This window comes from Chlamydotis macqueenii, chromosome 3, assembly GCF_036417535.1.
Source record: "Chlamydotis macqueenii isolate bChlMac1 chromosome 3, bChlMac1.mat, whole genome shotgun sequence".
In the NCBI taxonomy this organism is placed as follows: Eukaryota; Metazoa; Chordata; class Aves; order Otidiformes; family Otididae; genus Chlamydotis; species Chlamydotis macqueenii.
This window is the reverse complement of record NC_141558.1, coordinates 117,795,607-117,822,420: the sequence shown is the minus strand read 5'-3', so window position 1 is coordinate 117,822,420 and position 26,814 is coordinate 117,795,607. Positions and strand designations below refer to the sequence as shown.

The 26,814-nt window shown below is 42.3% G+C and overlaps 1 protein-coding gene across 14 annotated transcripts in view; it reads left to right on the top strand.

Moving 5' to 3' along the window:
- The window catches only part of MAP4K3 (mitogen-activated protein kinase kinase kinase kinase 3), a 97,675-nt gene that overhangs the window by 34,125 nt on the left and 36,736 nt on the right, over window positions 1-26,814 (top strand). For 11 of the 14 annotated variants that reach the window (XR_015258023.1, XR_015258024.1, XM_086743686.1 and 8 more), the window contains 4 exons: window positions 2,654-2,716; window positions 14,153-14,211; window positions 15,667-15,705; window positions 16,002-16,058. Coding sequence is in view for 12 of the 14 variants with exons in the window: in XM_086743686.1 (XP_086599812.1) it covers window positions 2,654-2,716; window positions 14,153-14,211; window positions 15,667-15,705; window positions 16,002-16,058 (218 nt within the window). In the remaining 2 variants the exon portion in view is untranslated. The remainder of the gene's footprint in view (window positions 1-2,653; window positions 2,717-14,152; window positions 14,212-15,666; window positions 15,706-16,001; window positions 16,059-26,814) is intronic. The other 3 variants (XM_086743683.1, XM_086743682.1, XM_086743685.1) reach the window with 3 other exon arrangements.

Here is a 26,814-nt window from a genome sequence, read left to right as displayed (position 1 = left end):
CAAGCAGTATGGGCTATGCTCTGCACATTATTCCCTGCAAATATTTGTGGAGAAGGAGAAATCAAAGATATGTAGCATACTTCCTTAGCACTACCAAGCTTGCTAGAAGTTTTTCTGACAAGTTGTAACATTGGTCCTGAATTTTTTGGTGCCATTACACTATATGCAGTAAGACCCCTTATTTGTGATCTCTGCCAGGTGTAATGTATGTGCTAAGCAACAGCTGTTTATCTTGTGGGTTTCCTCTATCCTTTATACCTCTTTGCCGAGTATATAATTCCCTTTATTTATAGAGTTATTTTTTTAATTGTAGAATTGCTATGTGTACTCAAATGTTTATCTCCCTTGTGCTTGTATTTACAATGATTGATAATGGAAATAATAAAATTGAGAGCCTAGGAAAGAGGTATGATGCATTTAAAAAAAAATGGATTTTTGTGGGGTTGTTTTCCCATGGAAACAATCCTTCTGTGGCCCTGCACCACACCTGAGCCACACTGGGTCTGAGAGTTGACATATTCTGTAAAGGTGTATTGCTGATATTTTCTTCATAGGGACCCGTCACTACAAGGGGTATGAGAACTCAAGCAGTGAGGGAAAAATCGTCTGTGCTATCTCACACACGATTGCAGTAGCTTCCTCTCTTCTATAGAGACTATTGCTTTCCACATTTGTGCACTTGGGCAACTTCTTCACATTCCTGAATAAAAAAGACACTCCTTTGCTTCCTTAGTGCAGACTTCTGTGTTCTCTTTATTTTTCTAAGGCAGGTGTTAAGGTGAAAAAGTTCACTTAATACATAGGTGGGAGGGACACTGGCTTTGCTCTGAGTTGGTTTTGGGAAGGGTGTGTACCTAGGAATGTACTTCCTCTTCTCTAGTCTACAAACTACATGTAAGCAGGATTTCTGACACAGATTTCCTTATATTGCTCTGTAGTTGTACTAAAATCTACTTCGTGGTGCCTTGTCCTTTGATAGTGAGTCAGCTGGCTCTGGGTGTGTGAGGTGGTATGTAATCTTGCTCTTTCTCAGCAACTGGCTGGACAGGTAGTCTGCAGTTTCTGGTGTCTGTTCAAGGATGATGAGAATAGCTTACCAAATCACACATAAGACTTAGGCAATTATTTCAGATATGTTATTTAGACCTTGACATAACTGCACAACAGGATCATTTAGGAGCCCTGGTTATACAAGTGTTAAATATGGTAGTGAAGGTTTCTGGTTTCTGGTTTTTTTTAGGTTTCTCCCATAAACTCATCGGTTAACTCAAACTTATTTTTGAACTGATTCTGGCTTTTATCCTGGCTTTATCCTGGCTTTGCTTCCCTGTTGCATTGTCTGGATTACAAAGAAAATACAATTGATAGCATTATATAGTTCAAATTGTAATGCTTTTGCTCCTTAAGAATATTATTTATTTATACACACATAATCATTACAAAAAGATGTTAACAGAGAAGTTTTTAAAATATTTCTTCCATTTCTTGTTTTATTAGTCACAGACTATACAAACCAGTTAGTGGGCAACTTCATGGGGCAGAGGTGCTTTTGTTGCATCTTAGGAACCTGAGTTGCTAAACTGAGGAGAGATTTTCTGCGGGGATTGAAGCACAACTTTTGAGAGCACTTCTTGGCAGGTGTTGTTGAAAGGGAGGGATCAAGCCTTCCTACCTTGTGCTTTAGCAGTCCAAGGCCTTTGTACTTTGGAATCTCAGAAGCTTGCTGATCCGAGAAGGGACTTGAACGATGCAGATTCTGCTGATAAGGAAATATCTTATTGTCTATTGTCTATTCCTGTCAGAGTTAGCCTATTTAAAACCTGTCCAAAGAACTTGACTCATCTCGATGTCTAAAGGGAAGATCTTAAACAGCTTGTTTGGATCTTTATGAAGAGGGAAATTAATTGCTCCACTACTCATATCAGAATGAAGCATGCAGACCTGATCTGTCCTTTCTAGATAAAGCAGAACTATGGTTTTGAAAATGATTATGTTGGGTCTAGAGACCAAAGAAAAAATGTATTTTGTCATTAAATCTAGACACAATAGACAATTTTGCATGTCAAATGCAAACAAGAGATCTCTTCAAAGAACGGATGCTCTAGTGAAGAGCCTTGGCACAAACCAGGCTGAGGGAGAAGCTTGTAACAATACATACCCTCTAGGAGAGAAGGTCTTTTAAATGGAAGCAGAAGCTTCCTCGAGCAATAACAGTGTGAATCCCTTTTCATTACAGCAGTTCTTCTGACCCTTTTGCTTCTGTCTCACTAAAGAGTGATTAAACCTTATGCTTGTTTACTTACGGGTATGAGTGCACAAGCCAAAAAAGGACTGCATCACTGCAGCATGATGAGTTATTGGTGGTAGTGCACTGAGATGTTGAACTTGTAAATACTTGCCTCTTACTGAGGCAGTTTGTCACTCATTACCACAGCTCAAGTGATGAATAATAATTAATTATTGTGGTGTGATTTGGTAGCATTTGGTAATGTGACCATACCCTTAGCTGTGTTTTATCCCTATGCCGACAACTGTCTTAACGTGGCTTGAGTTTCAACTAACAATGTTGACAAGAACGTTTCCCTTTATGTATACCTGGCTTTCAGTTACAATGTAAATAACTTGAGTTTCTTGATCTCTATCTAATGAACAGCCTGACAGTAGCAATTTTTTGGACAATTCAGAAGAAATATACTACACTGCAAGATCTAACCTGGTATTTTTAATTTTATGCCTGTCTTTGTCAGTGTTAGTTTTGTCTTTGTTTTCCTTTTTCAAAGCTCATGTTTTGTCCTGTTGTTGTACTGGTGTTTTCATCTGTGTAAAACCCATTCAATAGAAGAATTAGTCTACCTGTGTATTTCTGTAACACAGGAAGCAATTCTTAGTATGTGCAGTATTGAAAGTATTTAATTCGTATTCATGTTTGTTGGAATCACTTTTATAGAAGGGACTCAGTATTATGTACTTGTTCTAATGTCTTTATTTAACTGCCTTATAATGCATAACTTGATAAATTTTGGGAGTGATAAAAACAGAAGATATATTCTCTTTGTATTTTTGTTTGGCAGTTACTTTAAATAGTCCAATGAAAGACTATAGAGTTCTATTATATAGTTATATTATGGATTTTTATTAATCTCTGAATTCTCCAGATGGTAATTATGTTACAGACTGAATATAAACTTAATACAAATAACAAAGTGGGGTCATAAGTGTTTTCAGTGGCATTTGGCATAGTTTATAGTCTGATACATTTTTCCAAATTTACTGTACTGCTAAAATTTTAGTTATTGCCATTGCAGTGTAGAAGTTACTCTAGAAAATGAGTTTTCTCATTTCTCTGCTCTTTAGGCACCACATATTTAGAAAAGTAATGCTTTTAAGTCTTGGACATGAAGAAATATTCTGTAGTAGATGAAGAACATTATTCTGCTAACTTTCTTTGATTTCTGAGTTGTTTAATGTCAGTGCAGAGGGGAAAATGGAAAAACTGGGGTGTTTGGAAATATTTTGTTTTGGTTTTTATGTGATGTTTTTTGTTTTGGATATTTTTGTTTGCTTTGACATCATTTGGCTTGATGTGACTTTAATCTGCCAGTACTGTAGTCACTGAAATCTTAGACTGTCTTCCCCATTCTTGGGAGGAATTTCATATATTGCTTGGCTATAAAAATGTTTCAAAAAAATGTTTTGAGATCAATAGTTTAGATTTCTCTGTGTGGTAGGAACACCTCCATCCTGTGCAATTGCTCTGGTTTTGGGAGTGTGGTTTTGGTTTTTCGGTTTGGTGTGCTTTTGTTTTCGTCTTTTCAGTTTAACACTTTTAAAAATCTATCTTTTTCAGGTTATTTTCAGTATTGTCACATATATTGCTAGCCTGCTATCTGTGGGTCTAAGAGATGAATGAGAACGTGTCTCCTAACAGGACTGTCCTTTCCCATCCTTCTTTTGCCCCATGCTGTTCAGTACACTCTTCAAACATGATCGCTATGATAAAGCTTAGAAAGTACTATTGTTATCACAGTTATGAAAGGGTTTTTCAAGTCAATCAACAGCACTTTCTACATTTCATTTCTTCACAACTTCCTGTGCTCATTGTGAATCAGAGGAGAATTCTGATTTGGTGGTAATGTTTCGCCTATTTGTGAGATTTTACCAGTAAGACCTAATCCTTCTGGAAATTAGAAGAAATGTTTAATAGTTGTTTCATTCTTCAGTTGTGGACCAGGACATACTAATCGGACTTTCTGTCTCTCTCCTTCCTCCACTTCTCCCACCTGCTCTGAGAGTATTGGCTTCAGATATGTTCAGTGAGAAGTGATACGCGTCACAAGTATAATATATCACCTACTACTGCTGGGCTCTTTCCCATGCTGTTCTACTGATTTTATGAAATACCTTATGAGCAGCAACTCTTTTGCAGAGCTATGTGTCTCTAAGATCCTATAAAAAATAATTATCAGAAATTGAGGCATGTTTTGGGCAGCATGAGTCATAAAAGGTACACATTTGAAGTTGAGAGCAAATTTGGAAAGTGAGAGTATTTTTACCTATCACTTAGCATTTTACACATCTAGATGGATCATATGGCAGCTTATGCAGTCACCATGCACATTACTTTTTAAAAACTTGACACCTACGATATGGTTATCCTTAAAAATCATTCCTCTTTTTCCCTTCCCCTTCTCTCCACCTCTATGCTCCTGAAACAGCTACCTGGATCTGCCTGAAGAATGGAGAAATTCAGTACAGATCTTGTTTGCAGGAAAAATTCAGTGTCCAAACCCCAGTTCCCTTCATGCAAATCGCAAACAGACAAGGATGAGATAGTACTTCTCTTTGATCTTCTACAAATATACCCCTTTGATTTCTATCTAAATACATTTCAGAATATTTTGCTCTGGGTACAAGGTTCTTTTTCAGGATAGATCTTTTACTTTTTCTGCAACTAGACAACAAGTTTCTCAAGAACTTACTTGAGTACCTTCCATCATTTGATATTTTCTTGCACATGCTCCTTCCTATCATTTCAAGTTCCTCATGTTCCTATTCTGGTCATTGCACTGTGTTTTGGCAGCTGTTTTCTGATAATGTCCTTTGCCTCAGGACTGAAAAAAAAAAAAGTCTGATGTGCACATGTTCTGGTTTTGTTTAGTGAGGAGGGGCTAAGGTGGTAACTTCTGTAAGAAACTGCTAGAAGTCACTCCTCTTTGTCCAGTGGACTCGGCCGGGCCCAGGGCGGACCCGCTGCTGGCCAAGGCCGAGCCAATTGGTAGCAGAATGTTCCGTGATAACAATACAATACTGTATTTAAGAAGGGGAAAACGGGGGGGGGCGGGGGAGGGGGCGGGAAGAGAAGATGTGAAGGAGATGACAAGGGGGAGGCGCATGGGCCTTGCAGCCCTCACCCTCTGGCCTCCTGCCAGGCGACTGTCTGGGCCCGACTTGGCCCAACCCGGCTGCAAGAAGTGGAGAGGAGATGAGATGTGAATGAGATGTAAAAAGATCCTGAGAGGCGTCTGCCTGCCTGTTGTGAAGAATTCTTCTTGTGAGAAGAATGGCTGCAGATGCCAAGGTCAGTGAAGAAGGAGGGGGAGGAGTAATGCTGCTCCTGGCCAAGATTCCCCTGCAGCCTGTGGTGATGACCATGGTGGAGCAGGTTGTCCCCTTGCAGCCCATGGAGGCCCACGGAGGAGCAGAGATTCACCTGCAGCCTTTGGAGGACCCCACGTCAGGGCAGGCAGATAACTGAAGGAGGCTGTGGCCCATGGAGGGCCCGCTGGGGCAGCCTTTCTGGAGGGACTGCACCCCATGGAAGAGATGACCCACACTGGAGCAGTTTCACGAAGAACTGTGGCTCGTGGGAGGGACCCCACGCTGGAGCAGGGGAGGAATGTGAGGAGTTCTTCCCCCGATGATGATATAGCAGCATAAAACAATGCGTGATGAACTGACCACGACCCCTATTCCCTTTTTTCCCCTCTGTGCCGCTTGGGAGGGAAGGTAGTAGAGATAATGTTAAGCCCGGGAAGAGGGAGGGGTGGGGGGAGGTTATCTTGTTCCCTGTCTCATTCTCCTGCTAATTTTAGAAATAAATGAGTGTTTTTTCCCCAAGTTGAGTCTGTTTTGCCTGTAACGGTAACTTTAAGGATTTCTCCCTGTCCTTATCTCAAACCTCGAGCCTTTTTCCTATTTCCTATTTTCTCTCCCTATTCTCTTGGAGGGTGGGGGGACTGAGAGAGAGACTTCGTAGTTTGGCCCTGACTGAGGCTGAACTACGACAGCACATTAGACTTCGCATAGAGTAGACCTCAAACAAATGCTTCTCCTATATTTTTCACTGTCTGTGTACTTTTAAAGCAGTTGTTTGTATACAACTCTCAGATAAGTGAGAGAGCTGAGCATTGCATTTGCTGTCAGCTCAGTAAATTGTTTAAATCAATGTATGTATAAAAATATGTACAACTTTGTTTTAGAACTAATGATCCTAGGAGAAGCACCTAAAAATCAAAAGGATAACTAAGTGTATGACTTGTATTGCGGCAGCCACCACGATGGCAGCCTTGGGGATCTACGCGAGTTGACATAGTAAGACCAAATTTCTGTTAGTTGAAATGTTTTTGCTATAATTAAGCATATGTTCAGAAGTAGTCTCAAGTATATGACATCCAGAGGAAAAATGTGCAAATTCTTTCAGGTTGTGTTTTCCACCAGATCAGTTCCCTGTTTGGGATCCCTATGTGGCGTTGCAAATGGCTATGTTGGTGTGGTGGAGGGAGGTGCATGGGGTAGAGAGAAACTGGGAGTAAGGGCTGTTAAACCCGGCTTCTGCAGAGCTGTTGCTGTGTGTAACTGCATCTGTGTCTCAGAGGTGATGTGTTGTATTATGAGTGGTGGGGTCTTACAAGGGGAATCTGTCTGAGAATTTGGCTTCTGGTCCCAGAAGCCCAGTTTCTGACTAACAGAGCTTACTGTTGTTCTAATTCAAAACAAAAGGTCATGTTGAGCAAATAAAAATATTTTCATTTGAATTGTCCTGATCTGCATTGAAATATTTTGTCAAAAAAAATTTTCTTCCCTTTCATAGTGAGCTGAAACATAATTCCAGTTCATATACAGTAGACTGAGCTGCATACCTTGTTAAGTTATAAATACCATCAGAGAATCCCCCAAAAAAGATGAGGTGGGAAGGAACCCCAGGAGAACTCTAGCCTGCTTAAAACTGCTTCTTAAAACAGGGGTAGCTTCCAACCTAGATTCAGAAATTACTTCAGGCCTGTTCAGCTGAAGTTTGAAAACATCTCAGGATGGAGACAGCTGAGCATCTTGAGGCCCTTTCCAGGCCTGCACTGCTCCCATGGGGAGGAGTTGTCTCCTTACAGCCAAAATTTGCATTGCTGGCCTTTGTGCCTGTTGCCTCTTGTCCTTTCACTGTGCATCTCGGAGTCTAGCTCTGTCTTCTATATGATGCCATGTGGGATAGCTCAAGACAGCAGTTACTTTCTCCAGGATACAAAAGTTCTGTTTGTTCAGCCTTTGCTATTGTGCCATTTGCTCAATCACTTGAACAATCTTAGTGACCTTCTCCTGGCTTCCCTCAAATCTATCAATGTCTTTGTTCTGGGAAGCCCAGAACTAGCCCCACATGCAGATGTGGCTTTCCAAGTGCAAAATAGAGATGGTAACCCCCTCTGATTTCACTACAGTTGGCTACCTATACCACAAGTTTGTGCTGCTGATGCGTAGTCCCTTCCTTGTCTGCTGGGACCTCCAAACACTTTTCTGCAGAGTTACCCTTCCTGTCCTCAGCCTCTTCTTGTGTATGTGGTTGGTCTGTCCTAGCTGCAGGACTTTTCAGTAGACTGTGTTAAACTCTGTGGAGTTTTGTTGCCTTCTCGTCCAGCTTGTTGAGGTTCCTCTGACTAGGAGCCTACTCTTTTCATTAGATGTTAGAGGGTGGTCTCATAATAATGTTGGTCAGCTATCTCAGCACCTTGGATGCATTCCAACTGGTCCTAGTCTGCATCATAGTAACTGATTTGTAACACTCTAGCTAGTGATTCTTTTTTCCTTTGTATTAGGGGAAAAATTAGATGTTTCTGTGCTGGACTTAATTCAGCCTGGAGTGTTTGACACACGGTGAAAAATATTTAATTCTACTATTTTGGAAAGTGACAGAGGTGTTGAACAGAACTTGGATTTGATATCTCAGGTTCCAACCAACAGTTGTTTTCAGTTGTTAGGAACTTAGCATTCATTTTAAACTTCTTTAGCAAATAATTTAGTAAGAGGTTTGCAGTTACCATGGATTCTGCACTGTTGTATTTGCCAGATTATTTATACACTTGATCCTATTCAAATGATTTGTTCATGGTTGGTTTTTGTTTTGTTTTGGCTTACAAATATGTTCTGGATTTAATGATTTGTAATAGGTTTTATAAAACATAATTTTAGGAATGCAGTGTTTCAGCATAGCTATTCTGTGTTAGTTAATTATTGGTGAAAGAAAAACTAAAATATTGGTAGGAAACAATTTGAATTAGAATCTCTCGATATAGATAACTCAGAACTTTGCCCAGAAGCCTTTTCCTTTGGATTAAGTCATTTTTGTCCTCACTACACATGCTATATACATACGCTTTTCCTTTGTTACAAAACATGAAGACTCCTATCCTACTTAGTTACAGGATGTTTTTACGTTTATATTGGCTATCAACACTGAATTTCAGAGAGAGTCTTCATTCTTTGTTCAGCTTTAGGTAATTGATGAGTGGTCCTCATGATCAGAAGAAAATAAGTGGAAAAGGGGAGAAAAGTGCATAAGAGTTTGAGGTGTGGTTTTTAGTCTTTCTTTTCCATCCCTTTATGTTTAGGGTTTTTTCTGCGTTGGCAAAAGTAATTGAGAAAATGAGATATTCAGTTTTATTGCTAGGAGGCAGTTTAAAAATGCCGTGTGCAATTGCGTGTTCTGTTGATCATAGACTCATCAGGGTTGGAAGGGACCTTTAAAGGTCATCCAGTCCAACTCCCCTGCAAGAAGCAGGGACGTCCCCAACTAGATCAGGTTGCTCAGAGCCTCATCCAGCCTGGCCTTGAATGTTTCCAGGGATGGCGCATCCAGCACCTCTCTGGACAACTTGTGCCAGTGTTCCTACTACCCTTGTTGTAAAAAAAAAAAAAAAAAAAAAAAAAAATTTCCTAATATCTAATCTGAATTTACCTCTCTCTATTTTGAAACCATTATCCATTGCCCTGTCACAACAGGCCCTACTGAAAAGTTTCTCTCCGTCTTTCCTGTAGGCCCCCTTGAGGTACTGGAAGACCACTATAAGGTCTCCCTGGACCCTCCTCTTGTCAAGGCTGAACAGCCTGTCCTCACAGGAGGGGCGCTCCAGCCCTCTCATCATCTTTGTGGTGCTCCTCTGGACTTGCTTCAACTGGTACATGTCCTTCTTATGTTAGCGGCTCCAGAGCTGGACGCAGTACTCCAGGTGGGGTCTCACCAGGGCAGAGGAGCAGAATCACCTCCCTCGACCTGCTGGCCATGCTTCTCTTGAAGCAGCCCAGGATGTGGTTGGCCTTCAGGGCTGCAAAGGTGCATTGTTGGCTCATGTTGAGCTTCTTGTCCACCAGCACTCCCAAGTCCTTCTCCTCAGGGCTGCTCTCAATCCATTCCCCGCCCAGCCTGTATTTGTGCCTGGGATTGCCATGACCCAGGTGCAGGACCTTGCACTTGACCTGGTTGAACTTCATGAGGTTTGCCTGGGCCCACCTCTCCAGCTGGTCAAGGTCCCTCTGATGCCTTACTGTAGCTAGTTAGGGTAGTGATGTTGCATTATATGGGCATGAAATACTGCTTTTTGTGCCAAGTGGACATTCATAGACAAAATTCATAGAGAACTAAAATCCAAGGGAAGAGGAGAACAGTGGTTGTGTAGCAGTAGTGCACAGTAAAACCTCAGTCAGTCACCAGGGAAGGAATTATATTTAGCATGTTTAAAAATATATATACATATAACTTTCTATTTCTGATGAGTTAAGCTAGCCGAAGAAATTCAAGAATACTCTTTTAAATAAAATAAAGGTATTAAAAGTGTAGCATATGCATTAGGTAATATGAGTCTCTTTTAAAAATTAACATCTTCTATGAAGCAATGTGATAGGGATTGCTTAATAATTTTGCTGAGCAATAGAGAAGTGTGTGTGCTTTCTTGTTTGATAGGTTAGTAGTCCAAAGGTGATTTGTATTCTTTGAAATTCAGAGTTACTTCCCCGGCACTCTGTGGGTTTGAAGTCTTGATTTTGTCACTTCAAATGATCTTATTTCTCACTAGATGTCAGGAACAGCAAATGTAGGAAGCAACTGTATTGCTGGTTCACTGTATACATTCAGTTTTGTTTTCTGGAGGACTGAACACCTAAAAATAGATGCCCAGTACAGCTCAAGTCTACAGAACAAATAAGGAATATAAGACTGTCAAAGTTATGGTAACGATTAATTCATAATGAAAATCTGCAGAAAATAAATAGCAGCTTTTGAAATTTAAAGTGCAGAAAGTATTGTAGATTTGATCATTCCTGGAGACTTTGTTTCATAGCATGGCCTTGCCATCAAATTTGTCTTTGCTTTGAGGAAGTCTTTATGTTGTTCTTAGTCATTGATGGCTTTGCACATATGATTTTTCTGAAGGTGTGATTTGCCTTCCCTACGTGACTACTTTTAATATTACTCAGACTGTTGAGAAGAACTGGTAATTAGTCCCTGTATTACCTTTTTTTTCCAAAGTGATCACTGCCAGCAAATGGCATTCTGTCTTCTACACAGTTGTGTTGCTTCAAGAATGGGTTGTTGGTAATCTGAAGCTGGATGCTGAATAGTTTAGGGTTGCATTTTTGATTTAACACCAAGGTTATTGACCTCTTCTCATTCCTGCTGGCTGTAGATCTCAAAATTCTCTTGGAAAATACCTGTCTAGTTGCTTGGATCTATTGCATGTGAATGTTGTCTGATCTAAAAAGAATTGTAATTAACTAATCGGCATCATATGCATGGTAAATGAAAATATCAATGTAGATTCATAAAGTTTTTGAGTTACTTTAGGGATGCAGGAGAGGTAACAGCTTTTATCAAGCCAATTCTTGCATAATTTAGTAATTAATGCTGATCTCTTCTTCCAAGTTTGAATGCATAACTGATAAGGTTTGTTTTGTTGAAAAATACCTTTATGTTTGGCTTTTTAAAACATCTAGTTATACTGATTGTTCTGATAAAGTATAACAGCTCACTGGAGGCTTTGCAGGATACATGCAATATTTACCAATGTTTTTAATATTTATCTAGAAGGTTTATAAAATTAAAACTTCTGGATATATTTGCAATAGAGGGTACAGGAAAAATGTGTTACACTTAAAAGCTCTCTGGCTCTCAGTGTTTATCTGTCAAGAGTGCAAAAGAGGGAATTTCCCTAGCAATGGATTGCTTTGCCCAACATTTGGAATGGAAGCCAGCAATATTTGAAGAACGCTAACAAGCTAGTTAAAGCAAAGAATGTACATATCCAATTAGAATCATAGTCAAATGATAATAGGCAGCATAATAGTAAACTGAATTAAGACAAAGCTTTTGTCCATTTTAAATGTAAGTAATTCTGGCAGATGTCGCTTTTCATAAAGAAAATCCCAGCAAGGCTTAAAGTCTGATGATGGATGAAGCTCCTTATGCTTTACAGGGGTTTGCTTTTTTTTTTCTTAATTTTTCTGTCATTGCTGAACAATATGTATAGCCATACATTGCACAGTGTGTAAATCAAAACAGACAGATGTTTTGACTCTGCCCAGCATAAGATTTTTCGATTCCTGCTTTTTATGTGATTTTGCAATGTGTAGGCAAAACACTTGTCATTTCAAGGTGAAAATCTCAGATTTCATTATATGGATCATGGGTTATTTTTCTCAATAGTCTCCCAGTATTTTTGTCTGGCATCCTCTCACAAAGACTCACACAACCTGTTTAACCTCCTTGTTTGTGAGTCTGGTGACATCTTATGTTTCCAGTCTTGTTTTCTGCTCTAGAGCCTGAATCCTCAAACTACCTTGCTTACATGTGAAAGTTTTTGAGATTGCATAGAAGTAATAGAAGTACTCGCAGTAAAGAAAGTTAAATCTGTGTTTGTCTGTGGTGGATTGGAGTGCATCAACTGGACCAGCAGAAAGGGATTGCCTGGATAAGGTGACAGATACGGATATAGAGGAAGACACTGAAATTGCAGGGGGCCTAGGATGGCCTTTCTTGAGGGAAGGAGACTTGCTGAGCTTGTTTGGAGCAAGGAGCAGGAGGAGTCAGGATTGGGGCATAGGAGGAGGATATCAGAAGGAATCAAAGATACATATGACTGAGGCCTGACCCCTTCCACCTGCGACCTTGCAGAGCCTGGGACATGTCCCTTGAGAGGAGTGAGCCTTCCTCCCTGTTAGCATGACCACTTGTAAGCCCTTCTTTCCTGTCACCTAACTTTCTAGCTCCACTGACAGATCTCTAGGGTGAAAGTAAAGTAGTTTTTGTGAGTCAGATCCGTAGAAGGGGATGGGATTTGGTGGTTTTGGGGTTTCTTCATTTAATTCTAGAAAAAAAAGATATGTAATAAAGTTGGTAAGAAGATTGAAAAGTCAGTCTTGCCATGGTTCAGGAAGCACCAGCATTGCGCCTGCCTTTGCAATTTTTATTCAACCCTCTGATCTATCAAGTAATTATCAGTTACTCACTGTTTTTTCCACAGTATCTCACCTGCCTTGGGAAAATATGGAAAGTCACTGAAGTAATCAAATGCTACTGACAGCTGTAGTAGAAATACCTGTATGGAAACTATTACTTAGCTTTACTGAGCAGAATTAAAGGTGCAGTAAACAACCTGGAGCTCCTCGCTGAGCACAAAACAATATATGTAGCTTTGTATGCTCTTCAGCCTGGAACTGGAAGCTGCAGTGGCTTCTGCTTTGTCAGCTTGGAACAGTGGCAAATCTAGTGCAAGACTCTTCATCTGATTTTTAGTTATGCTCTTTTGAGAGATCAGTTCCATGTGTTGACATCTTCTAGTCCAAACTTATTGCTCTTACAGATTGGATATCTGGGCATCTTTCTGAAGGATAGAATGCTTTTGATACAGGCTGCAACTGGAAGATGTTGGGAGACTTTAAAATATTTCTTGGAAAGGGGCAATTTAGCTCCATTTGTCACTAACTTAGGTGATCAGTAACTCCTTTGTCCTGGTGAATACACTCAAAACTTTGTGAGTAAATTTATGCTCAGATTTTCTTCTGTCATGATCCACCTGAAGAAAAAAAATCCTATAATTATAGCAGTATCCTCCTGGCAGATACAGGTTTGGTGGTGCTTCAGTATAGTCCCTATATTCCCATTAATGCATTAATTTTTCATGCCATACAGTGTCTATTGAATAATAGTGTTGCAAGCCTATTGGCACTTCTTTTTTTTAAGTAGCCCGTGCTCCATGATTGCTTGAGTGCTTGACTTCACTGTTAATCCTGTGTTTTTCTTTTCAATACAGAAGGTGATCTTAAAGTATACATGAGAAAATAGATATTCTTAAAATATGTATTGCTGTAACCACAGCTATAAAAACACTTACTGTCTTCTCTACTTATTTCTTTAACATCCCCATGTGCTAAAGGCATTTTAGGCTCCCTGCCAGAAGTACTCTCCACCAGAAAAAATTACCATAATGTGCCAGTGAGAGATGGCTGGGTTCTCTGTGCGACCGGTCTGGTGGCTCACAAAAGTAGTTGTCTTTTTTTTTTCTTCTTTTTTCTTTCTTTCTTTTTTTTTTTTTTTAATTGTTGTATTATTTTTGTTGTTGTTTTGTTTGTTTCCTTTTGTGCAGCTGATTTCATCTGGGCAAAGGATCTATGTGTTAAAGCTAAGGTCAGAGTTTTAAAAGGAATTACAGATGCAGCAAACTGGCCGAGAGATTTTTGGGTGCAATGGGCCTGAGAGTGGTGTCAGGGGTCAGGAAGGCCAGAGGAATGAACTTGTTTGGTAGCTCAGGTGTAGCAGAGGGGATAACAGCAGCATGACACAGAGTACGTGTTTGCTCACCTGTTCATCTTAAAGATTTGTTCTCTATTTTTGTAGGATCTACAGCTAGAATATGGTCATGGTCCTCAGTGTGGCTACTTCTTGGGTGCAAATAAGTGAGTAAGCAATGGTGTTTTTTGTCTTTAATTCAAGACTGTTTTAATATAAAAATAAAAAATGTGTTAAACATATTTGCTGAAACGGACGTAGTAAAATGTCAAACTTGTTTATATTAGTAACAATTCCAAAATCACTATTTCTAAAAGAATAGTAATTCCAATTACATAGAGTTACAGCACTTCTCGGTATTTGAGGTCGTGTTGTCCATATTATCTCTATGATGCTGTAAGCTTTCTTTTAAGAGCTGTTATCTTGGTCTGCTTATTGACAAAATGTTCTATTTGATAGATCCCACACAGCACAATTTTACCCCATGTAGGGTAAAATTGTACCAGTGCTGCTCTTTGACATTTCTTTATGTGTGTTTTCATGTTGTAGGGCACTAGGAACATTCAATTATAGATGCTTACCTGCCTCAGCGAAGTTCTTTAACTTCGTGTTCATATGTTTAACAATTTTGTTGTATTGATCATATGAATTAGTTTCCATGTAATTCTTCCTTTCCACCTAATTTCTTAATTTACATTTATGCATGTCAGAATTGGGATGCCTAGCTTTGCTTTACCAAATTGAATCATATTTTTAAAAATGCAGAAAATCTAAGCATTGAATGTATTTTATGCAATCTTCTAGTTGGGGAAAATACGGATACTGATATCTTAGAAATCCTATTGTTTCTCATCCCTGTGTTTTGCTTAAGTATTATAAGTAAAATACACACACATCAACAGAAGAAAAAAGAATTCCCCGCACCAAAAGAATATCATCACAACACCAACAGTGGGTAGACAATTAACAAACAATTCACCACTTATCCCTTCACCACAATCAGAACATAAATTCCCCGTAATCATTTTGCTCTTTTATCGAGTTCAATCCCTGTTTTGCCCGTTACAACTCCCAATTAAATTCAATCCTTATCTCAAATTTCTCAAGCCCCACGTTGGGTGCCAAAATAACTGTCGTAGTTCAGCCCCGATCGGGACCAGACTACACAGTCTATCTCCCTGTCTGTGTTTTCAGATGAAAACACAAAAATTAAGGAGTTCAGAATATTACAAAAATTAACTAGGAAAGAATGAATTGATTCCAATAGTAGTTTAATCCTCTTGTAGGTCTGATTTTTTAAATGATAATTATTTTCTCGGATAGTGTGGATTTGTTTTAAATTGAATCAAGCTAAGACAGCCCTTGTTTTACAGTACAAGGAACATATAAAGCAATACTTTAATAAATGCATATGAAAGTATGTTGTGTTTAAAAAAAAATATTAAAAAATGCAGCTATGATAATTCGTATGTGAATGTTTGATATATGTTCTGAAAGCCAGCTGAAATAACATGCTTTCGATTATTTACTGATAGAATCATAGGAGCATTTGCCCTGGCTTTTGATAATTAAGTTTGTGTGCCACAATTAAACTGTGTTCTTATTCTTATTTAATGCTGAAGGAGTCTCTTAAAATCAGTTGAAGAAGAACTGCATCAGCGGTAATTCTATTCTTTTTTTTTTTCTCCCACTTGTGTGTTTCAAAGTAATTTGTGTGTTGATTTCTTATGTCTGTCACAACTAGTTATTGTTTGTCCCTGACTTGCTGAGAGGATATGGGAGAGGCTTAGTTGTCTGGATTGCAGCTGTGCTTTAAAGAACAATAATAGTGATAAAAAACTAAAAGACAGTAAAATTCTGTAAAACAGGTAGTAGCCCTTGAGCTCAGAATTCTTCATGTAGCCAAGATAATTTTAATACATCTCATTCAGCTATAGTACCTTGTTCATTTTCTTAGGGGACATGTGGCACATCTAGAAGATGATGATGATGACGCAGATGATGATCCTAAACAGTAAGTCCTTTCTTCTTGTAAAAATAAGTAAGTATATTTAAAAGCTGTTTTTTTGAGTAGATTATTTTTTTTCAAAGTTGAATTATGTTCTATCCCTAATAGCTCAGGATTCTTTCTTCTATAGTGTTTTTAAAGATAGGCATTTACTGTTGTTGCTAGATCACATCATCAGAAGTTTTGTTACTCTGCTGATACTCTTGTGATAAATTAGTGGGGGGAAAATCTTGCTCCTCACTTGATATAGTTGTCTTTTTACCTTATATTATTTAACAAAATCTTGGCGTAGTTAAATTGAGCCAGTAATTCATCTGACCCCAGTTCTGGTGTCTTCTGTAGAACTGATGACTGTATATTAAAATAAAGCTCATTAAAAATACATAAAATACATCCATAACTGTAATCTTCTAGATAATTGAGTTTGTTCTGTCCACGTTCTCAGCTAGGAGAATGATCATACGGGTGCTTGATTTTTGGAATAGAGCTGGCTTCCTTACCAGAGAGAGAGCAAGGTTATGTGACTACAAAGGCACTGTCAATAGGCATGTGTTAAATTAATTATGCTCATATTAAGTTCCACTGGTATAAGTATTCTTGGTCTCTTTTTGATTGACAGATGAGAGCTTAAACAATTTAAAATGCACAGCCAGTATGTGGAAGTTTTACATTCCTAAATAAATCTGATATAAAGACCAAAAATAAAGATGCCATTGAGACAGAATTCTTGTTTGGTTTCTGTTAATGGATAAATTTGAAAGCTGTTGCTTCATACCAGAAACCTGCGTTATCTATTGTTGGCATTTATTCCACCCCACCGCCTTGTCTTTCTCTCACTCCCCCCACCCTCGAAGAGAATAGGGAGAGACAATATTCATTCCATATTCAAGGAGCACCTCCTCCAAGCTCAGCAGAGATGCATCCCGATGAAAAACAAGTCAGGCAAAAAGGCCAGGAGGCCGGCGTGGATGAGCAAGGAGCTACTGGACCAACTGAAAGTGAAAAAGGAAGCCTATAGAGGGTGGAAGTGGGGACAGGTAGCCTGGGAGGACTACAAAGAGGCTGCGTGAGTGGCCAGGGATAAGGTAAGGAAGGCCAAAGCCCTGGCAGAACTGAATCTGGCCAGGGATATAAAATGTAACAGGAAGAGCTTTTATAGGTATGTAGGGGACAAAAGAAAGTCCAGGGAAAATGTAGGCCCCCTCCGGAAGGGAACCAGTGTCCTGGTTACCCAGGACATGGAGAAGGCTGAGGTTATCAGTGACTTTTTTGCCTCAGTCTTCACCGACAAGAGTTCCTGTCCCACCGCCCAAGCTGTAGAAGGTGCAAACAGGGACTGCGAGAATGAAGAACTGCCCATTGTACTCAAAGACCAGGTTCGGGATCATCTAAGGAACCTGAAGGTGCACAAGTCCATGGGTCCTGATGAGATCCATCCGCGGGTCCTGAGGGAACTGGCGGACGAAGTTGCCAAGCCACTGGCTATCGTATTTGAGAAGTCGTGGCGGTCTGGTGAGGTCTCCGATGACTGGAAGAGAGGGAACATAACCCCAGTTTTTAAAAAGGGGAATAAGGAAGACCCAGGTAACTACAGGCCGGTCAGCCTCACCTCTGTGCCTGGCAAGGTCATGGAGCAGATTCTCCTGGAAACCATGCTAAGGCACATGGAGAGCAAGGAGGTGGTTGGTGACAGCCAACATGGCTTCAGCAAGGGCAGATCGTGCCTGACCAATTTGGTGGCCTTCTATGACGGGGTGACGGCATCGGTGGACAAGGGACGAGCAACTGACATCATCTACCTGGACTTGTGCAAAGCTTTTGACACTGTCCCGCACGACATCCTTCTCTCTAAACTAGAGAGACATGGGTTTGATGGACGGACCACTCGGTGGATAAGGAGTTGGCTGATGGCCGCACTCAGAGAGTGGTGGTCAACGGCTCAATGTCCATGTGGAGACCGGTCACAAGTGGTGTCCCTCAGGGGTCCGTGCTGGGCCCGGCCCTGTTCAACATCTTTGTCGGCGACATGGACAGTGGGATAGAGTGCACCCTCAGCAAGTTCGCCGACGACACCAAGTTGTGTGGTGCTGTCAACACGCTGGAAGGGAGGGATGCCATCCAGAGGGACCTTGACAGGCTGGAGAGGTGGGCCCGTGCCAACCTCATGAAGTTCAACAAGGCCAAGTGCAAGGTCCTGCACCTGGGTCATGGCAATCCCAGGCACAAATACAGGCTGGGCGGGGAATGGATTGAGAGCAGCCCTGAGGAGAAGGACTTGGGAGTGCTGGTGGATGAGAAGCTTAACATGAGCAGGCAATGCGCCCTTGCGGCCCAGAAGGCCAACCGCATCCTGGGCTGCATCCAGAGGAGCGTGGCCAGCAGGTCGAGGGAGGTGATTCTGCCCCTCTACTCTGCCCTGGTGAGACCCCACCTGGAGTACTGTGTCCAGTTCTGAAGCCGCCAACACAAGAAGGACATGGACCAGTTGGAGAAGGTCCAGAGGAGGGCCACAAAGATGATAAAAGGGCTGGAGCACCTCTCTTATGAGGCCAGGCTGAGAGAGTTGGGGCTGTTCAGCCCGGAGAAGAGAAGGCTCCAGGGAGACCTGATAGCGGTCTTCCAGTTCGTCAAGGGGGCCTACAAGAAAGATGGGGAAAGGCTGTTTAGTAGGGCCTGTTGCGACAGGACGAGAGGTAATGGTTTTAAAATAGAGGGACGTAGATTTAGATTAGAAATTAGGAAAAAATTTTTTACGATGCGAGTTATAGAACACTGGAACAGGTTGCCCAGAAAGGTGGTGGAGGCCCCATCTCTGGAAACATTCAAGGCCAGGCTGGATGAGGCTCTGAGCAACCTGATCTAGTCAGGTACGTCCCTGCTCCTTGCAGGGGGGTTGGACTAGATGACCTTTGAAGGTCCCTTCCAACCCTAACCATTCTATGATTCTATGATTCTATGAATATAAGAAAAACGGCTCAAGATTTGAGATAAAGACAGGGAGAAAATCCTTAAAGTTACCGTCACAGGCAAAACAGACTCGACTTGGGGAAAACTATTCATTTATTACTAAAACTAGCAGGATAATGAGACAGAGAACAAGATAACCTCCCCCCACCCCTCCCTCTTCCCAGGCTTAACATTATCTCTACTACCTTCCCCTCCCAAGCGGCACAGGGGGTAAGAGGGAATGGGGGTTGTGGTCAGTTCATCACACGTTGTTTTACGCCGCTGCTTCGTGGTCAGGGGAAGAACTCTTCACATTCCTCCCCTGCTCTGTTGTGGGGTCCCACCCATACGCCACAGTCCTTTGTGAAACTGCTCTGCTGTGTGTCATCTCTTCCACGGGGTAGAAGCTCCATGCCTCCTCTTTGAGAGGAAGAGATTGATAATGCTTCTCATTGATTTGCTCCCCTCATTTGGACCAAGCTGAGAATCTGCTTTGCTGGACAGACCTTGGTAATGATAACTCAAGCTTTGTGCACTCTAGGATATAATGGTCCCCTCTAGCTCCATACTGCCAGCTCCACTCTGGCGGCCTTCAGTGAAGATGCTCTGGATATCTGCTCTGCTACAAGCCAGCCCTGCTTGGTTTCTCCATCCATACCAATCTCTGGATGGCTTTTGTGTACAGCTCTGTGTCTGTCTGTTCATTTTTGCTTATGTTCCTGCCCCTGCTCCCCCCTGCTGCTCTCCGCCTTCTTGCTCTGTTTGCAGCCAGTATCATCAACTTCAGTAATGTTCCAAGGTTTGGAACCTCTTGATCCCTGCTGACTTGAAGTGCTTGCGCTGATTCCTTTGTCTGCTTTGAGATTCTTGTTCTTTGCACGAGTTCCATCAGGACTTTCAAACAACACTGGCTTTAGCTGCTTCTGTTGCTGTCATGTTTCTGTGGATTTTCTTTTCCAGGTGTCATAGGTCAGCCCTGATCGGGACCAGACTATGCAGTCTCTCTCTCACTCCCCCCACCTTCCGAGAGAACAGGGAGAGAAAATATAAGGAAAAACGGCTCGAGGTTTGAGATAAGGACAGGGAGAAATCCTTAAAGTTACCATCATGGGCAAAACAGACTCGACTTGGGGAAAACTATTCATTTATTACTACAAATAGCAGGATAATGAGACAGAGAACAAGATAACCTCCAACCACCCCTCCCTCTTCCCAAGCTTAACATTATCTCTACTACTTCCCTTCCTGAGCGGCACAGGGGGGAAGAGGGAATGGGCATTGCAGTCAGTTCATCATATGTTGTTTCATGCCGCTGCTTCATGGTCGGGGGAAGAACTCCTCACATTCCTCCCCTGCTCCATCGTGGGGTCCCTCCCACGGGCCACAGTCCTTTGTGGAACTGCTCCGGCATGGGTCATCTCTTCCACGGGTGCAGTCCCTCTAGAACAGCTGCCCCAGCGGGCCCTCCACGGGCCACAGCTGCCTTCAGGCATCCACCTCCCCCGGTATGGGGTCCTTCACGGGCTGCAAGTGGATCTCTGCTCCTCCGTGGACCTCCATGGGCTGCAGGGGGACAACCTGCTCCACCATGGTCATCACCACAGGCTGCAGGGGAATCTTGGCCAGGAGCCGCATTACTCCTCTCCCTCCTTCTGAACTAACCTTGGCGTCTGCAGCCATTCCTCACAACAGGCTGGTAGATGTCTCTCAGGATCTTTTTTTACATCTTATTCACTTCTCATCTCCTTTCCACTTCTTGCAGCTGGGCTGGACCAAGTCGGGCCCAGTCGGCTGCCTGGCGAGAGGCTAGAGGGTGAGGCCTGCAAGGCCCATGAGGCCTGCGCCTCCCCCTCTGCACCTCTGCCCCCACTCAGCTTCTTCACATCTTCTCTTCTCTCTTTTTTTTTTTTTTTTTTGTTTTCCCATTCTTAAATATGTTATCGCAGATGCGTTACCATGGAACATTCTGCTACCAATCGGCTCGGCCTTGGCCAGCAGCGGGTCCGCCCTAGGCCTGGCCAAGTCCACTGAACAAAGGGGAGCGACTTCTAGCAGTTTCCTACAGAAGCTACCACCTTAGCCCCCCCCCTCACTAAACAAAACCACGACACCAGGTTAAGCAATAAAAAACCTCATAGCTTCTAGAGAGGTTCTAATTTGTCTGACCTTAAGGACAGTCACCAGTGGTCTTCCAAATAAAGTCCTAGTGCTTTTTGCTTCTTCTCTTATTTCCTCCTAGGTACTCTTGCCTACAGAGAGGGCCTAACAATTTCCTGTAAGCACAGGGGTAAGCCTTAGAATCATAGAATCACATGGTTGGATGGGACCTATAAGATCATCTAGTCCAACCGTCTTCCCACTACCATTGCTGCCACAGGTACTAAACTATATCTTGTAGCTCCTCATCAAGCCGCCTCTTGAACACTGCCAGGGACGGCGACTCCACCACCTCCCTGGGCAGGCCATTCCAGTGCCTGACCAGTCTTTGGGAGAAAAAGTTTTTCCTCACGTCCAATCTAAACCTCCTCTGGTACAACTTGTGGCCATTTCCTCGGGTCCTGCTTGTTGCCTGGGAGAAGAGGCCAAACCCCTGCTCATCACAACCTGCCTTCAGGAAGCTATAGAGTGCAATGAGATCTCCCCTGAGCCTCCTCTTCTCCAGACTAAACAATCTCAACTCTCTCAGCCGCTCCTCATAAGACTTGTGCTCCAGACCCCTCACCAGCTTTGTTGCCCTTCTCTGGACACGTTCCAGGGCTTCAATGTCTTTCTTGTAGTGAGGGGCCCAAAACTGAACACAATATTCGAGGTGTGGCCTCACCAGTGCCGAATACAGGGGGATGATTACCTCCCTGCTCCTGCTGGCCACAGTATTTCTAATGCAGGCCAGGATGTCGTTGGCCCTCTTGGCCACCTGGGCACACTGTCGGCTCATGTTCAGCTGAGCATCAACCAACACCCCGAGGTCCCTTTCCTCTTCACAGTCCTCCAGCCACTCAGCTCCGAGCCTATAGCGCTGCATGGGGTTATTGTGGCCAAAGTGCAGGACCCGACCCTTGGCCTTGTTGAACCTCATGCCATTCAGCTCAGCCCAGCGATCCAGCCTATCCAGATCCCTCTGAAGGGCCTCCCTACCCTCAGGCAGATCAACATCGCTACCCAACTTGGTGTCATCTGCAAACTTAGTGAGGGTACGCTCAATCCCCTCGTCTAGGTCATCAATAAAGATATTGAACAAGATGGGCCCAAGTACCGACCCCTGGGGGACACCACTTGTAACAGGCTGCCAGCTGGACTTGACTCCATTAACTACTACCCGCTGGGCACGGCTCCCTAGCCAATTCTTTATCCAAAGAAGGGTATACCTACCCAGTCCACGGGCAGCCAGTTTCCCTAGGAGAATGCTGTGAGAGACCGTGTCAAAGGCTTTGCTGAAGTCCAGGTAGACCACATCAACAGCCTTTCCCTCATCCACCAGTCTGGTCACCCAGTCGTAAAAGAAAATGAAGTTGGTCAAGCACGACCTGCTTTTCGTGAATCTGTGCTGGCTGGGCCTGATCCCCTGGATGCCACGCATATGCCAAGTGATCTCACCCAAGATGATTTGCTCCATAACTTTCCCGGGTACTGAGGTCAGGCTGACAGGCCTGTAGTTCCCCAGATCCTCCTTACAGCCCTTCTTGTAGATGGGAGTCACATCGGCAAGCCTCCAATCCTCTGGGACCTCGCCAGATAACCAGAAGCGCTGGTAGGTGGCCGAGAGCGGCTCGGCAATCACCCCCACCAACTCCCTTAGCACCCTAGGATGGAGCCCGTCCGGTCCCATGGACTTGTGGCAGTCCAGATGGAGGAGGAGCTCTCTAACTGTCTCCACCTGTACCACTGAGGGTGTATTCAGCCTGGCATCCCAGACTTCCAGATTAGGGCATAAAGTGCGCTGAGGATAACTGATCTGCCTATTAAAGGCAGAAGTAAAGAAGGTGTTGAGGACCTCGGCCTTCTCCTTATCCTCAGTGGTCACATTCCCCGCTGCATCAAGTAAAGGGTGTAAATTCTCCTTGTTTCTTCTCTTACCACTGATATATTTGTAAAAGGATTTCTTGTTCTCTTTTACTGCAGTGGCCAATCTGAGTTCATGCTGAGCTTTTGCCTTCCTAACTTCCTCCCTGCATACCTTAGAAACTTCTTTGTAATCTCCCCAAGTAGCCTGTCCCTTCTTCCAGAGGACATAGACTCTCTTTTTCTTCCAGAGCCTCAACAATAGTTCCCAGTTCATCCACACCGGTCTTCTTCCCCGATGGCTCGCCTTACGGCATTCAGGAACAGCCTGTTCTTGTGCCTTTAAGATCTCCATCTTGAGGAGCGTCCAGGCTTCCTGGACCCCTTTACCCTTAAGGAGCGACTCCCAAGGGACCCTCGCAACAGGCGTCCTGAACAAGTCAAAGTCTGCCCTCTTGAAGTTCAGGATAGCCGTTCTGCTAGTCATCCTTCTGACATTTCCAAGAATAGAGAATTCTACAATTTCATGGTCGTTCTGCCCAAGACAGTGCCCAACCTTCACGTCTCCCACCAGTCCTTCTCTGTTGGTTTAGTAGCTGTGGCAGCAATGGTAGTGGGAAGACGGTTGGACTAGATGATCTTATAGGTCCCATCCAACCATGTGATTCTATGATTCTATGAAAGAGTAGGTCAATCAGGGCACCATCCCTGGTAGGCTCTCGTACCAGCTGCATAAGGAAACTATCTTCCACACCCTCTAGGAACCTTTTGGACTGTTTCCTCTGCGCTGTATGATATTCCCAGCATGTATCAGGGAAGTTGAAGTCTCCCACGAGAACGAGTGTTGGCGATCGCACGACTCGCTCAAGCTGCTCATAGAACCCCTCGTCCTTTTCTTCATCCTGATTAGGCGGTCTATAACAGACCCCCACCACGATGTCACCCCTACAGGCCTTTCCTCTGATCCATATCCATAGACACTCAACTGTATCATTCCCAACCCCAAGCTCTTCAACGTCAAAATAGTCTTTAATATAAAGGGCCACACCAGCACCCTTCCTTCCTCGTCTATCTCTTCTGAAGAGCTTGTAGCCTTCCATCACAGCACTCCAGTTGTGGGAGTGGTCCCACCACTGCAACCAGGTCATAGTTATCTTGCCGCATAATCGCTTCCAGCTCCTTCTGCTTGTTGCTCATGCTGCGTGCATTGGTGTAGATTGATGTAGAACTTTCATTCTAATAATCCCTTTCTAAATGATTCCATGTGGTTATCTACATTTTTTTTTCCAGAGAGAAAATTCAAATATCTCAGTACTCCAGATTATTGAAATATATCTAACTCAAGATGAGATCTTGAGTTCAGCACTGTATTTCTTTCCAGCATCTCTTCATAGCTTGATGACATTTCTCCATTCATCTGTTATTCATATATGTTCTTGTCCCATGTCTACCTGAAGTGTTATTTGTAACCGAAGTACTTAGAACAGATAATTGCATCTATCACAACCGTCAAACTCATATGCTTCACTAACAAAGGAAATTCTGACCTAAAGGAAGCTTAGCTGAGGTCACTGCTGGGTGATACAAAGACCCGATTTGACATTTGGACAGCACTACTTGGCTTTGTTTTGTATTAGAACAGCTAAAACCTGAGAATCCGCTCATTTTCATAGCGGCAGGCTGCTGTAGTAAAGCATATAAAACTGCATTAAACTGGCCTTGTTTTTATGTTTCATTTTTTTGTACCAAAGACATCTTCCAGTTTCTTAAACAGAGTTAGAATACTTGAAATGAGCAAAAGGATTTCTAATCAGTAGAAATACAGGTGAACATAACAGCCAGCCATCTTAGCTCATACGTTTCCTGCCTCATGTTTGAGAACTTCATCATGAAAATTACCAGGGATGTAGTAACTGCCTAATCTGTAACAAACTACAGGTTAGAAAACTGATAACCAACCTCAGGGAAGACCTCTGTTATTCCAAACTGGGCTAAACTCTGATGCAAGATGTTGATATTAAGGGAATGTAGCACTTCTTCAGATGGGAGTGCCTCAGAAATTCCTGGCTTTCTGTTCAGTGGGGACACAAACAGTTCCACACAGTTCTTCCCCTAGAAAAATAAATTTAAAAAAAGCAGAATCATAAGAAGGATCTAAGATTAGATAATCTCTGCTGTCTGTATATTGTAACTATAATTCCTAAAATGAAAGTATGGAATATAAAGGCTGCAACCTGTTCTGTGAGGACAGTATACTTACTCCCTGACTCCTTAAATCCCAGCTGACTTTGCAAGAAAATGCAAATACCTTATGTGGGCACCATTCACCATTGACAAGGTACCCTCTTCCTCAGCCTTGAATGCCTCAACCTTGGATCAGACAGATTCTGCATCTCTACCTTTCATCTTGGTATCTATTTGAGTCCAAAGCTCTGGTCCAGACCATCAGCTTGGTCTCGGATATCTTTCTCTGGAGCTCACTGAAGATTCAAGGCTTTTTGTTTGATTTATAGTCTGTGAGATGAAACTGCAATTGAACTGCACATGTGACATCAGTCACTTCTCCATTCAGGTCCAGAATAAAAACAATTAAGCAGCTGTATGCCTTCCAGTCCAAACTGATGCCACTGCATGACTCGAAAGCTGGATGAGTCATAGCAGCAGAGAATCCACATACTTCAGGGAACAATATAAAATTATCTCTCTTAATTTAATAATGTTGATTGTTTTGATATTTCCTTTCCTCTTATGTGCAGCAAAGCTGATGATGCTTGAACTTCCTGGTTATGGAAGTTTGGAAAGCAGAAATTATTGGGGCACTACCCTGCATGATGAATGGTGACAAACTGCTGCTGAAACGGGGACACATAGTCCTTTGTACAAAAGTCTGTCACATTTATGCCAAATTGTTGGCTTTTTTGTTCTTTATGTTTAACTGCCCAATAACACTGTGGTGGCTGTCGGAGATGCAGGGAAGTATATGAAAGAAAATACAAATAGAGCTTGGACACACGACTGAGGATGTAAGCTTGGTCTCATGTTATGAAGAGAAGATAACTTCCACCACCATAGCAGCTGAAGAGCATGACTCAGGGTAACTCATTCTCAGCAGTCCCCTTCTAGCTTCTCTGAAATAAAAGCAAATTATAAGATGCCAGGACAGAAACTCCTGAAAAGAATGAATCAAAGCAGAGGAGTTGTTGATCTGTAAACGAGCAAATGGATAGCTTACTACTTGGATATTTTCCCCAAACTTTGCAACATAATTTTAAAATAAGGGAAATATTGTGCAAGAATGCTAAGTTTTCACAGCTGTATTCCTAATTTACTTAATGGAAATAACTTTCTGTTCCAAAAGATTAGGAAACAGGGTATGTAAGAGTTTTTAAAAACATTAAAAAATTAGGAATTCATGATTTTTTGAAAAACACAGCATATTCTTTAAAACACAGAACCAGCAGAGGAAGAGTGCTCCAGATGGTTCAGCTTTCTTATTTCCTGCTGGTGTCTTCTACTGTTGAGCCAAGCTATTGAATTGTTTTTGCATTAAAAAGTTGTCTTTACCAAGATTTCTGTGAAAAAAGAAACTCATGGAAGGAAAAAAAAACAACCCAGAACAACCCAGACAGTAGGCCAGCTGTCTGTTGCAGATGGATTTTGCTTTCATCTGTGAGGCTGTTCTGAAGAAGTCAGTGGTAATTTTTCAAAGAATAGTATTAATCAGGTTTTTTTGTAACTTTCTTTTGCCCTACAGATGGCTCTTTAGAAAAGCTCACTGATATCCTAAATCTTTTTTTCTCAACAGAGCAAATATCAG